This window comes from Juglans regia, chromosome 2 (genome assembly GCF_001411555.2).
Source record: "Juglans regia cultivar Chandler chromosome 2, Walnut 2.0, whole genome shotgun sequence".
Taxonomy (NCBI): Eukaryota; Viridiplantae; Streptophyta; class Magnoliopsida; order Fagales; family Juglandaceae; genus Juglans; species Juglans regia.
This window is the reverse complement of record NC_049902.1, coordinates 36,919,996-36,934,151: the sequence shown is the minus strand read 5'-3', so window position 1 is coordinate 36,934,151 and position 14,156 is coordinate 36,919,996. Positions and strand designations below refer to the sequence as shown.

Sequence of the window (14,156 nt, the reverse complement as noted above, 5' to 3'; positions counted from 1 at the left end):
ATTCTTAATTCCGTGTGATATACTAATTTTTAGAATGAAACTTTTATTTTGTTTTGGAAGAGATGAAAAAATATCTTGGAATTTGAAACGTTTCCAAGAAAGAAAACACTACTTCCACCGAAATTTTGTACAGAATTGCATTTTATTTTTTTTAATTTTTTTTTTCTTAATGGTGAAAGAAGTGATTTTTAATGAGTTTGTAATTTTTTAAAATTTTTTTTAAGAAATTTATAAACATGTTTAAAAAAAACAAAGTTTTTTTATACCGTCGGTAGAAGTCTTCAATGGATTTCGTCCGTGGCTCTGGTATGGCCAAAAACTGAAATTTTGTTTCATTTGAAGACATGTTCTGCATTCTACTAATACATTTAAAAAAAAAAAAAAAGATATTATATATTTTTACATATAATATTTTTAGTATTTGTGAAAAATAAAAATAATATTTGTAATCGTTAAATGCGTAAGTATTGTGTAATTTTTTTTTAAAAAAAAAAAGAGTAAATACAGAGTTTACATGGTAAAAAAAAATTAATATTTTAATAATAAATCTTACTTTTTTTAAAAAATAATTATATAATATTTATACATTTTATATATAATATTATTCACTATAAGATAATAATAGTTGCGTGATATTGATAGAAGCTGGGATGGCCATTATTAATAATTTATGGGGGTAGAGGGATATCATTTGACAGTTTGACTACTCTCTACACCTGTGGTTGTCTTTTTGTCTTCGATGATGCTATAGAATGAGAATCTCCTCTGATATCATATCATGTGAATGGCAGCTCTGTAAATCCTGTAAATTATGAGGTCATTATTTAATCAAACCTTACTTTTAAACTTCGGAATCGGATTGATTATTTTATAGGGGACCTTGTACATAGATTTTTATTTGGAACTTTTGAAACATAGAACAACAAACCAGAGGATTTCATCATCAAAGCCAAAGGTAAGCGAAAAACCCATCAACTTGATGTACAAGTCGATATTAAGTGCTTGGATTTTCTGTCTGACTTGTCGTTCTTTGTGAGTAAGATTATTCCTGTGAATCTTCTTGTCAATTTCTAAGTATTTTTTCTTGAACCCCATGAGCTTTGCTCTTCTGCTATAGTTTTACTCTTTCTCTGAATAAAGCTTTTTAATGGCTCTAGAGTTAGAAAGTGGAATGAATTCCTCTCTCTCTCTCTCTCTCTCTCTCTGTGTTTATGTTTTCTTGAACGAGTTTGTGCTCTTGTTCGTGGCATTTCTTAAAAAATCATGGATTTTTGAGGTTATTCAAGGGTTAGATGCTTGGAATTTTTCTCCTCTGAATTTCTACGAGCTTGTGGCTCTATATTTGTAATCGGTGCACTAGTTTATATGATTTAACTTTAGATGTTCTAGATGGTGTTGGAAGACTTTGTTTTCTCTTTTCTTTTACCCGAAATACATGCTTATAAACGGTAAGGAATTGTGGTCGGGAAGCAATTTTTCAAAGTATTTTAATTCATTTTCTTTACCAAATTTGAAACGGTGGATGCTAATGCTATGATTTTGTTCAAGAATTTGGTTATTGTTATGGTAGTACTATTGACATTGCACTAGACTTTTCGTGTATTCATAAATTTCTTCTTATATCTAACAAAAATCAAGGGTCCGTGATTTGGAGCTAATTAAATATTAAGGCTCCCTAAAAAATAATCCAACCTAACCTCTTCTGCCTTGCCTGCTCCAAGTGTTCATGTTAACCTTTAGGGACCTTTGAAATTCGTTTTTTTAGCATCTTTGAAATTCATTTGTTGCTAACAGGATCGCATTCATGGAACTCTTATATGCTTGATGTCACTAGGATTTACAAAGCATTTTCCGCTTCGTCAAGTTCATTTTCGTTATGTATATTGCTACTCTTCTCTGCAGACTATATCATTTTTTACACATCGTCTATGCTGAGATTTGGAAATAATGATGAAGTACATAAGTTGAAGTAAGCAAGCCTCGTATTTCAAGACCAGAGAGAGCAGTCAGTTAAGTTTGGGTGCATTTGTGCCAGTAGGTTTCCTGGTATTGATTTGGGCCACCATCCATCAATTGATTGTTCTAAATAAGTGAATTGGCATTCTTCAATGCAACCATCTCAGAAACAAAGTATTTCAACTGGTTCTCACAGGTTCTATGAACAGCCAGTGGAAGAGCCAGTGTCCTATTTTGTGCCCCCCAACCAGAATTTTGATCCTCATTTATGCTCTGACGATAACAGCCAGGGAACCCACCCTTTGGTTCCAACTTCTGAGAACTACTGCACCCTTGAATCATCCTCAGGAACCAGTGGTTACTTTGTTCAAAATTCTCCATCTACTGTCAGTTTCTCACCTAACGGAAGCCCAGCTTCGCAACCAGATTCTCAATCATTCCCCACAGACCAGCATCAATCCCCTGACAACACTTATGGCTCACCAGTCAGTGTATCTTGCTTGTCAGATGATGTCGATGACCTGAGGCACAAGATAAGGGAACTAGAAACTGCTATGTTGGGACCTGATTTAGATACACTTGACAGATACTCTAAGACAAACCCTGTTGGACCTAATCAAATTCCATCAGAAGCAGAAAAGTGGAAGCAAATGATGGAGATAATTTCCGGAGGGGACTTGAAAGATGTGCTTTGTGCTTGTGCTAAAGCCATAGCAGATAATGATATGTACACAGCTGAATGGTTGATGTCAGAGTTACGTCAGATGGTCTCAGTTTCTGGTGAGCCAATCCAACGCTTAGGAGCTTACATGCTGGAAGGGCTTGTTGCAAGGTTGGCATCTTCAGGAAGTTCTATCTATAATGCTCTTCGATGCAAAGAGCCTGCCAGTGCTGAACTTCTCTCATACATGCACTTCCTCTATGAAATCTGCCCATTTTTCAAGTTTGGCTATATGTCTGCAAATGGGGCAATTGCAGAAGCTATGAAGGACGAAAATCGCATCCATATAATTGATTTTCAGATTGCACAGGGCAGCCAGTGGATCACCTTAATCCAGGGTCTTGCTGCAAGGCCCGGAGGACCTCCACAGATTCGTATCACGGGCATCGATGATACCACATCAGCTTATGCCCGGGGAGGGGGCCCTGATATTGTAGGGAAGAGGTTATCCAGGCTGGCCGAGTCATGTAAGGTACCCTTTGAATTCAATGCTGTAGGAATTTCTGGTCCTGAGGTTGAACTTGGAGACCTTGGAGTTCGACCTGGTGAAGCCATTGCAGTGAATTTTGCCTTCGTGTTGCACCACATGCCAGATGAAAGTGTGAGCAGTCAGAATCATCGTGACAGGATCTTGAGATTGATTAAGAGCTTATCTCCCGAGGTGGTCACTCTTGTTGAGCAAGAATCTAATACCAACACTGCCCCATTCTTTAACCGTTTCCTTGAGACACTAGATTATTATACAGCAATCTTTGAATCTATTGATGTGACTCTGCCACGGGAGCACAGGCCACGGGAGCACAGTATAAATGTTGAGCAGCACTGTCTGGCTCGAGATATTGTTAACATAATAGCTTGTGAGGGGGCTGAAAGAGTGGAACGCCACGAGCTTCTTGGGAAATGGAGATCACGGTTTATTATGGCTGGTTTCACGCCTTATCCATTAAGCTCCCTAGTGAATGCTACGATCAAGACCCTTCTGGAGAACTACTGTGAGAAGTATACACTTGAAGAGAGAGATGGAGCACTATTCCTGGGCTGGATGAATCGAGTTTTGGTTACCTCCTGTGCGTGGAGGTGAAACCATGCATTGCTTGATGCATGTGTGTAGACCTTGGAGTGACAACCTAAGGTAGAAAGTTTCTAGTAATAAATTTTTTCTTGGAGTTGAAGAACAATACGCATTACTTATTGTATCATCTAGTAATAAATTAACTTTTTGTTTACAAGCCCTGCTCTTCAGCAAAGAGATCACAAACCTAAATTTCATTTAGACCATCCATCGTTAAATGCAATACAATGTGTCTGGGCTCTAACTGTAAAGAGTATCATTATTTTCACTACATGATATGAGTATTTTAGGTTAAAAGAAAAGGTGAAACTAAACCACCATCATTCCACTTCTACTCCATTTTTATATCCTCCAAAGCAGGTTTTCCAGTCAATACAAACAGCTACTCAAGTTTCTTATTTTCTTGTACTACAGTTTCCCCCACAATGTGGCTATTGCTTGCTAGGTGAAACTCTTGTTGAGATAAACACCAAAAGGGTCAGCTCCTTTGGGTTTGGGTATAATTATATCATATCAACTACAGGTCTCTCTCTCTCTCTCTCTCTCTTATAGGAGACCCTAAGCAAAAACAAAAATGGTGAATTAATTGTACCCACAGCGCATCTAAAGACCAATTCACAAAGAAAAATGCTATTTGTACTTTAAAAAAAAAAGCTTTCAAAAAACTTACTTTTCCACATGTCAGTTATTGATATGCTGGAAATTATGAAATTTAAATTTAAAAACAAAACTAACAAAATGAATATTGTAAATAAAAATTGGTAAATATATATAATTATCATCTCCATTAAAAAAGCACCAAAAGTTCATTTGCATGCTTCTGCTTTTGCTAAAAGTCCAGGGTAAAAAGAAAAACTGAGAACCCAATTACAAAGAGCTGAAATGTTACATGAATGAAATTTGTCACCAGGAATGTACAGAGAAATTGAAAAAGACCCCTTCTGAATGGATTTGCGTAGTTGCTTTCACATGCATGCACCAGAACATGCTGTAAATGTTTTCTACCAAATGTGAATAATTATGGCCGGCTTGTCCTTTTGTCTCCTACCAAACAGAAACAATTAAAATGCAAAAGTGATCTTTTTTTCTGGCTTTTTGTGTGTGTTTGTTCTATAACGGTAACCCCTCAATCTATTCACGGACTCGAATCCAAACTAGACATCTCCCTTTTGCAAACGACATAAACCATGATATCAAGGTGAATCATTGTATCATAATCATGCGAGCAGGGCACAAAGGTGAATTCTCTGACATTTAAAAGACTCTGGAAAGACTTCAATTCGTTACAAGTAAATACATTCCTGTCGACATACAATTCCAGTAAAAAGATAAAACGAAACTATATCTCTCACCAATATCTTACAAGTACTTTTGAGTTACAAGAATGTCTTCCTGTCAGATAATAATACCAGTCTTAAAAATTCATATTTATACAGAGTATTCTCAAAGAAGTCAACATTATACAAACAGTATTGGACTTGGTAAGGCATATTTGCAGGGAGGCAGTCGATATCAAGAACAGCACTCAGATACTAAAGTAACATGTAAAAGGAATCTTATTATCCTCTAGAGACTCTTGCCTTGTTGTCCTTAACCGCCGAAATGAAGGGAGGGAAAGTTGAAAAATAATTGAATATGATAAAATCACACAGCAATTTCTGTTCTCTTTTCATTGAAAACAATCTCATGGACCCGTCAGAATCTTTCCAATGTTTTGTGGAAATGGGTAAGAGGAATGGTTTAAAGGTGAGATTTCAATGTTCCGGCGTTCACTCGGATTTTCTCTAGATCCATATCGACTCAAGTCACTACTCAAGTCACTGTTTAGAACACCAAAATACGTTGAAACTGGGGTTGCTTGAACTGCCTTGAAATGTGAACTGCTTGCATATGTTTGGCTTCGCAGAATTTCAGAATGCTGTGTCTGCCTATGCCCATTGCACCTATTTTCAACAGATGAGCTGATCCCAACCCCAAGATCAAGACTAACGGCATCATTTCCTTCTGATCTAATCCTTGATGGTCCACTCACAGCTGTGGGTCCTGCTGTGTCATGGCTACTTGTCCTTGCAGTTGGCACATCATGATTGTGCTTTCCCTCATATGTGGTTATAACTGCTTTGGGATCATGAGATGCCCTCTCCACATGTTTTCTAACCGGGCATCCAGCATTTGTACACTTGTAGTAACTCCTGTATTACGTGTGAGCACAATAAGCAATATGCATTAGATACTCATGCACCCGGTGCGATGTACAGAAAAATTATTAATTATTAATTATGTTTGTAACGTGATTGTAGAGCTGTCTGAATGTGGCATTCTTCTATTACTAACCAAAATAAATTAGATAGTGCAATGAAAATGAAACATTATAGAGGAACGAATTGGAAATATTCCGGACTTTTAAAATTCCATATTTTCTAAAAGTTATTGACACGACCTATCAGATTATCTTAAACTTATAAATGATTAAATCCATAGTCATTCAATGGAAGATATGGCTTAACAGAAGCAGAGTTCCTACTTTGAAAATTAGATCCTGGCCAGAAGATTACAAGTACATAAGGGAAAGCACAATTGGAATCATCATTATACTTCCCATCTACATGCACAACAACTATATCTAAATATTCTCTTTTTCCTATCGCCACATTCACCACACACTCAGAAGACATGGTTAGACAATTGGCTTTGACAATTCTCACCAGGAGAACAGCTGAGGTAGTAGCCTCGATACCAAAAATTGAGTTTGTGATTAGTTGAGATGGTAGTCAGATGTAATGCACAAAATTCAATAAGCAGTTTTTGCACTGCATGTAAAGAATTGTAATCAACTATGCTTGAGCATAGACACTGAACTCAACAATATAATGTTTGAGATGCTTAAAATTGACTAGACCTTTTGGGTTATGGCACATGTCCTTCCCGCTGGGTTTAAGACGCACTGGGTGTGTGTAATGTGTATAACTTACCATCAAAATAAAACCAATCCAGTCTTCCCTTATATCCATTCTTCCAAGGAAATGCCATAATGAATGAATTCATAAAAAAGAATATAAGATTAAGAAGAAATAAAGATCATGAGTTCAAGACCCACTGATTTGTCATGGACATATGTTCATCACTTAATATGTGATGCCGTACCAATGAAAACATTTTCTTTTGAAATATAACAAAATTAACAGAAAAAGCATCTACGTACTATAGAGTCAATAGACTTTGCAGGGGTATGGACTATGGTGATTATGAAGCAACAGATAACACAGCAGAAATAATGAGCATTAATTACACACATAAACAGTGCCATCAGTTTGTACCTTCGACTTTGATAACAATCATACTTCATCCACTCAGGAGAAGAAAGTGCAAAGGACTTTTTAAAAAAAACCAGAACTATTTTGACAAGCTATTGGAGATACATGTAGAAGCAGAACAGATAAGTACGTGAAATTATCTTTAGGTGTATGCCTGATCATCAACTTGTAAACCATACCTTGGATTAGGATTCCCTCTGACCACTTTCTGCCCGTATTTACGCCAGCGATACCCATCATCCAGTATGTCTACCTCACTAAGAGTTTGGACAACTACGCGTGGTTCTCGAATGGGCTTAACCACCGGAGTGACATCAAGCCCTCCAATATCCATTTTCCTGCTTAAATCATTCAACAGTTCCTTGGTTATCACATAAACACAACTTCAAAAAAACCTAAGGCCTCAATTGTGAACTGTTATACCTCCGTTTTGAGAATAGATCATCATCATCAACATCATCGTTGATCCTATTTGGTATTGAACCTGCACCATCTAGACTATCATCATTTGCTGTCACAGGAGATAGGTCAGGAGTGCCATTTGGATCTGTATGGGACATTTGTCCATAGATAGCTGACTTCTCTGAAATGCGAAAACTTCTTTTTATAAGCAAATTATGTTTTTGATAAGTACAATGCGAAAATTAGACCACAAAGAAAAGGCACATTAGCCAGTCCATAAAAGTGCCCTCAACAGAAATCACTTTGAAGTTTCTTCCTTACCATCTCGGCCAGTTAAAGCTTGAGCCTTATCAGATCTTTCTTCTTGGATGGTCATAATGGTGCCAGCAGTATATCGACGGCTAGGTTGAGGTTTAGGATGATCATGTGTCCCCTTGTAGATTATCTCAGTTATCTGTCCATCATGAGAGCGCTCAAACAACTTTTTCACTTCACAGTTAGGATGTGTACACTTGTAGTAGCTACGTGGAAATTCACTTCCTTTAACAAGTTTCTGTCCATATTTTCGCCAGTTATATCCGTCCTCTGATGACCTCTCAGTGCCGGCAGAAACTCCATTTCCTTTAGGATCAAGTTGTGAAGCTTGAAACCTGGTATTTGGGGTAGCTCCATGGCTTGGATCATCTGAATCAACTTCAGCAGGTGCACTGGCCACTGAAGTTGCCATGTGAATTGGTGCTGAAACACTCAAATTGTTTGAGGAATTTGCCATCTCATTTTTCACTGATGCTGATGATGCAAACGCATGAGGTTGGCACTGACCTTGGACTTGCATAAATTGTTCACTTCTCTGGTGGTTCAGATCTGCAGGAACCTTGAAATAAATAAATAATATTAGGAAACCACTACCCCAAAGATAGGTAAAATAAAAATTTATTGAAAGAAAAGTAGGCGTAGCCCAAGTGCACAGAGAGTATACAGAGAAAACACCTAACAGCAACTAGGAACTAGACATTGATACAAGTAAATCATGAAAACTAGTCCCATTACAATCAATAACAGAGGCCCAAGACAATTGTGTGTTGTAAAAGAATCTCTTAAGCTCATCCAAGGAATGCTCCCGATCTTCAAAACACCGACCATTTCTCTCCATCCAAAGACACCACATAATACAAAGAGGAATTATTTTCCACACAACAGCTTTATGGGTGTTACCCCAAAGCCAGTAGAACATTCTTATGAACATGAAATTAGTAAGACATACTGGCAGCTATACAATGAACCCTATAAAAAATTATACCATTCAATAGGTATGAGAGAGAGAAAGAGGTTCAGTTACAAAGGAGGCTCATCTACAAGATCTTTTGCATCTTTCGGCCAATAATTTACGAAATCATATTCATGAAAATGATAAAAGCACCAGCAATGAAACTAGAAGTTAATACAAAACAATTAATTGCATTACTTATTATCTAACACTTGCACAAGGCTCAGGGAATAAGACAGATTATTCCGGGAGATAAAAAGCAATTAATTTGGCTGTTAAATACTAAATATTTATAAGGTTTATTAGGAGGATATCTATTGAATTGTCCGATCTGAGGATCATGTTATGCAATTTTGAGTAGATTATAAACTTCGGCAAAGTATAATTAACAATCATATCTGGAACTATCTGCCCATCTGATCACATATCTACACAGATCATACTTATCAAAAAAACATATCTACACAGATCATGTCTCATTTACATAAATAGTTGAATAATACCATATTTGATGTAGCATGAGGTTCAAATTTGAAGCAGCTGGAATTTCTTTCATTGAAGGTATCAGTGTTGGAGCAAACTGTCGTTACCAGATGTGTAGCAGAACCAACAGCACCATGCACCACTTTAGGCTTAATAAAGGAACCAGTGGTCGGAGAGGGCTCTGCCTGCAAAATAAGAGGGGAAAAAAATGAAAACTACTGCTTCACATGCCTTTTTGATCAGACTCTAGTAACAAATATTGGGGAAATCTTTTTTTTTTTTTTTTTTTTGATAAGTGAAAATATTGGGGAAATCTTATCAACAAGTAGAAGAAATACAAAATCTAAAATAGAAAAAGGGAAATACAGGTGCGTTTTGCACTACCCAAGCAATCATTACCATTAAATCAGCAACACTTTCATAAAACTATTCCTTAGCCATATCCTAACAGGGAATATCTGAAGATTTTTCAGATATCATTTGTACTGAAATGAATACGAGAAGTTCAAGCTCATCGAATTAATGAGATAAGCAAACAACTTCTAGAAATTTTATACCATAAGAACTGCATTAAAAAATGATAAAGAAGATAAGTTCGTAGAAAAAAAAAAAGTGACAAAGAAGAATTCATATACACACACTAAGAGTAAGCAAAAGCAAAGTCCGTACACTTTTCTTTTCACTAATGAGTTAAAAAGTGATATTTATTGTCAATACAATACTCGTTTGATGATGGAAAATATAATATACATCTATATGCTCAACTCAACAAAGCCATGGCTAAACGAATCATTAATTGAGCAAATACATATACCCAAATAGACTCCATTAGTCACAGTGCAATCAAGTCTTTTCTCATCACCTTGGCCCACATTCTCTCAACCCTTCCTGCTGCTACCGTCCACCATTGCGGCACATTTATCAAACAGTAACCCTCACTAGTCTATGCTGACGCATTTATTCCATATTCTACAATACGCAAATGTAAAAGCTTCGTATATATTATCTAACACTGAAGAAAACACCGTTAAAAAAAAAAAAAAGAGGAAAAAAGGGCAAAGCACCTAACAAGAAGAGAAGATTTCTTATGTGAAAAAACAACACAGGCATTAAAGAAAATAATATTTAAAAAAAAAAAAAAAAGACCATTCAGACTTTGGAAGCGAAAGCCCATATTTAATATTCCCACAAAGCAAATTCCATTAGAACAATCTATTCCATGAAAACAAATGCTATATAGCATATCATAAAGGAGCCAATACTAACAACATAATAGTATATGAGCAAGTATCGGAATCAAACGGTCCCAGCTCGAGCACCCAAAATATAAAACCTACTTAACCATATAAAAAAGATTAAACTGTTGCTATAAGATGGAAACAGACTAAAATAGCTATAAAATTTTCGAATTTTAACTGAAAACAAAGAAAGCATCTTTTTTCTGGCTCAATTTGAAGTATCTAGATCACATCATTCAAGTCCCAGGAAATTCTCCACTAAACTTTTAAGACCACGCGGCAAAATGCTACAAAATCCGAGAGCCGGAACGACACGTAGTTCTGAGAGATGCGCTCCGTTTGGTTGTTGAGATATTGCAGGAAAAGAAGAGCTAATAAAAAAAATAAAAAATAGGTTTTTAGTTCGAAAACTTAAGATGGAGAACAGTCTCCCATTCAGAAAGCTTGTTTTCCTTTTCATCTTCCACCGCTTCCTTGTCCTTTTACATTTTCTCAGAAACCAAACAAAAACTACAAACCTGATCCAAAGCCGCACTACATTTCGAGGAAAAGACGCCCCACCCAAAAAAAAAAAAAAAAAAAGGAAGACACCGAACCGAACCTGACCTTCATGTAGGAGAGGAGCACGGGGGACTCGAGAAACGACGTCGGGCTGAACCCGGGAGGTATGGTGATGCAGGCAGACCTCGAGATCGGGAGCTTGGCCGGCGACATCAGCTTGTACTTGGCGGAGGCAGCAGAGGTGGAGACGGGGAGACCCGGATCATCGGTGTTTCCGGGTGCAACGTTAGCGGAGCTACAGAGACGGAGCTCGGAGAGAGAGGAGGCCTGAGACTGTGCCATTTGTGGATGCGATTTGGAGGAGGGAGTGGAAGAGTGAGTTTAATGGAGTATTGTGGGGGAGGGCAAAAGGGAGGGGTAGAATGGTAATATCGAGGGATTGTTTCTTGTGTGTGTTTGTGAAGGTTGTCAGACAAGAAAGAGAAAGAGATTAACGTAGTTGACTTGTTACATTGGATCTCCGGGGTTTGTGTCTGTCTGTCATTTTTAACGTGTTCGGTGGTTAAAAAAATACATTAAAAAATTAAATAAACAAAGGGAGACATTGTTTTCACTTTTTCTTATCTATTTTATTATTTTTAATCATATAACGCAATATTTTGACTATTTTTTATTTAAAATATGTAAAAAAAACAAAAAAAGTGCTATATTAATAATTTTGTGATATATAATAATTTAAAATAAGTTGTTTATGTTATATCAATGGAGAGGGGATAAAAATAAATAAATAAATAACTATATTACAATATAATTATACTATTTTCATTCCCCAACTCTGAATAGGTTTACTTGTTGGTGGCAGTAAATCCAATCACCTCAATCTCAAACACAACAACTCTTTCTCATATAGCAATCATATCATGTTACTTCTGATAACAAAAGTCTACCCTTTTATTTTTACCATGATTTACAGTAAAATAGGAAATAGAAATCATTTTACAAGTCCAGAGAGATTGTGTGAATCAAAATGAAGAAGAAGTGCAGTTAGTTTGGTTGTGAGTTATGGTTCCTAAGCTGAAAACATCATATGTCCATTAGATAAAAAGAAAAAAGGGAGAGAGTTTGTAGAGTAATACATCGTTATCCACGACAATCCATGCTAGTTGATTGAACATGGATGAGGTTGAGTTTTCCAGCTGTAGAATGCAACTTTGGAACCATGTAACTGCTGGAACATCATCAGGATCCAACCCCCCCACCAAATCCAGCTATTATGGATCTCTTTTCTTTTTTTTTTTTCTTCTCTGTTATGGTTCAGTAAATCAGCAGGCATAAGATTCTAATTTAGTTTAGAGCTAAATGCTCAAACATTCTCATACACTTCTTCTTGATTACCCAAAACTACCTATACTCTCTACTTCCCTCCTTCATTTCTATGGATAAAACTTAAAAGGCAGGCAGTCCAGAAGCTGTCTCTTGCGAGCCATGCTTCTTTGCTGCTGTTAATGCCATGCAGCCCATATGGATAATGGAGCTAAATGCGGCTTGCCTCCATTTATTTATGAGCTCTAACCATTTGGCCAGAAAATTCAATGTGTTGTGCGAAAAAATAAAAAAAGAAGAGGAAGAAGAAACTTGGGTAGTGCCACTCAATAGTTAAAAAAATAGAAAGAAAAAGGACAAGAAATAAACACGGATGAACATTCTCCATATATATTCTTTGGTAAAAAGTCATTCACATCTCATACAGAACTGAAGGACCATTCAAGTGCACATTTACATTTGAGATTCATGTTGCCACACGAACACGTTGACAATGCCATTGAAAAAAAAAGATCCCGATAGCCAATGGTGCATAAAGAGTAGTGTCAGATTATAGCATTCCAATACAATTTTGAGCACATATTCTTCTACAAATTGCTGAGAAGGATATCCCCGATAACATGAGTCTAAATCGAGAGAGCCTCAACATTATTGAACCAAGAAGACCCTCCCAACTATGAAAGACATATGAGTAACAGATGATATGGTAAGCAAGTCAGCAACTCATAAAGCTTGGCTTGCATTAGATGCAATAAAAGCACCACTGCGCCAAAACAACTAGAGGAAAATGAAACGGAAAAAGAATGAGAAATAGATTTTTCTTTTTTTTTTTCAAAAAAGCGTTCTAGAAATTGAGAGCTTCTTCAAAGAGTTGAAAAATCTTATAACCGAGGAGAGTAGAAAAAGAAATGGGAGAAAGAAAAAATCATTTCATTGTTGGTGTAATACTTCCATCTTTTGTGTCTCACCGCATCTAAGGCACAAACCATCTTTTCTAGATGAAAAATATCTGGAAGATGCACAAAGATGAGAGAAAACCTCACAACCAAAAACCATCCTCCATTTTTTAATTGTAGAGAAGGCTCAGCAGGAAGTGAGGACAGAGAACATAAAAGTTCTACTCTGATTTGCACAGCAATTTCAAGGCACAAATCCATCTTCCAAATTGGTTATGGTGCAAAGCTAAAAACAAACCTTACAAACTCATTCTATTTCTAGTACAGGAAACTTAGGCTTCGTTTGGATACTTAAATGAACTCAGCTAATCTCAATTGGGTTTTGTTTTAGATTTATTCTAACATCTAAACACACAACTCCCAAATCATTAAACATCACTCAACTGAAAATCTCTTTGCACGTAGGACCCACAATTTTTTTCAACTCAACACCTGTTTACACATGAGACCCACAACCTTTTTCAACTTCCCATAAGTACATCTAAACTCATCTTAACATTTAAACACATATAAATTCATATTAGATGGACCACACAAAACTCACTCTACCATCTCAACTCACTATTATTAATAAAGAACTCAACTCATCTCAACATCCAAACGGGACCTTAAAAGGCAACCTTTTTTGGCACGGAAAAGGGGATTCGGGGCTTCATCGCACAGCACACCCTTTTGTGGAGCAGATGAGAAGTTCTGTCCGCTACAGATAGGCTGAGCAGGAGAATCCCAATAAACAGCTATGACATAAGACACAAGTTCTCTTTTGATCGACGCAAAAAATGACCTTAGTTTAAATGTCCGTAAGAGAACAAAATTGACTTAATCTGAAGGAAAACCGGCCTTAACCAAGAACAGCTATGTTAAAAAATAATGGAAAATGAAAATTTCCCCTTTAAAAATAGTCCAGGAAGAAAAATAAATAA

The 14,156-nt window shown here is 36.6% G+C and overlaps 2 protein-coding genes across 6 annotated transcripts; one reads left to right on the top strand and one right to left on the bottom strand.

The window, feature by feature from the left end:
- Positions 1 to 852: 852 nt before the first annotated feature.
- On the top strand, positions 853 to 3,904 carry LOC108985037 (scarecrow-like transcription factor PAT1). Its single transcript, XM_018957185.2, has 2 exons — positions 853 to 955; positions 1,903 to 3,904. Exon 2 carries the CDS (start codon positions 2,109 to 2,111, stop codon positions 3,756 to 3,758), a length of 1,650 nt encoding a protein of 549 aa, XP_018812730.2. The 5' UTR covers positions 853 to 955; positions 1,903 to 2,108; the 3' UTR covers positions 3,759 to 3,904.
- A 1,124-nt stretch (positions 3,905 to 5,028) lies between these two features.
- LOC108985014 (probable WRKY transcription factor 20) lies at positions 5,029 to 11,422 on the bottom strand. Of its 5 annotated transcripts, none has more exons than XM_018957140.2 (6): positions 11,060 to 11,422; positions 9,236 to 9,400; positions 7,787 to 8,339; positions 7,487 to 7,646; positions 7,243 to 7,401; positions 5,029 to 5,941 (listed from the first exon to the last, which is right to left on the bottom strand). In XM_018957140.2, the coding sequence occupies exons 1-6, from the start codon at positions 11,294 to 11,296 to the stop codon at positions 5,434 to 5,436; spliced, it is 1,782 nt and encodes a 593-aa protein (XP_018812685.1). In that variant the 5' UTR covers positions 11,297 to 11,422; the 3' UTR covers positions 5,029 to 5,433. The 5 variants fall into 5 exon arrangements, with proteins under 5 accessions (XP_018812685.1, XP_035543125.1, XP_018812692.1 ...); XM_035687232.1 differs by lacking the exon at positions 11,060 to 11,422 and adding an exon at positions 10,078 to 10,184; XM_018957147.2 differs by lacking the exon at positions 11,060 to 11,422 and adding an exon at positions 10,030 to 10,059.
- Positions 11,423 to 14,156: the final 2,734 nt, after the last annotated feature.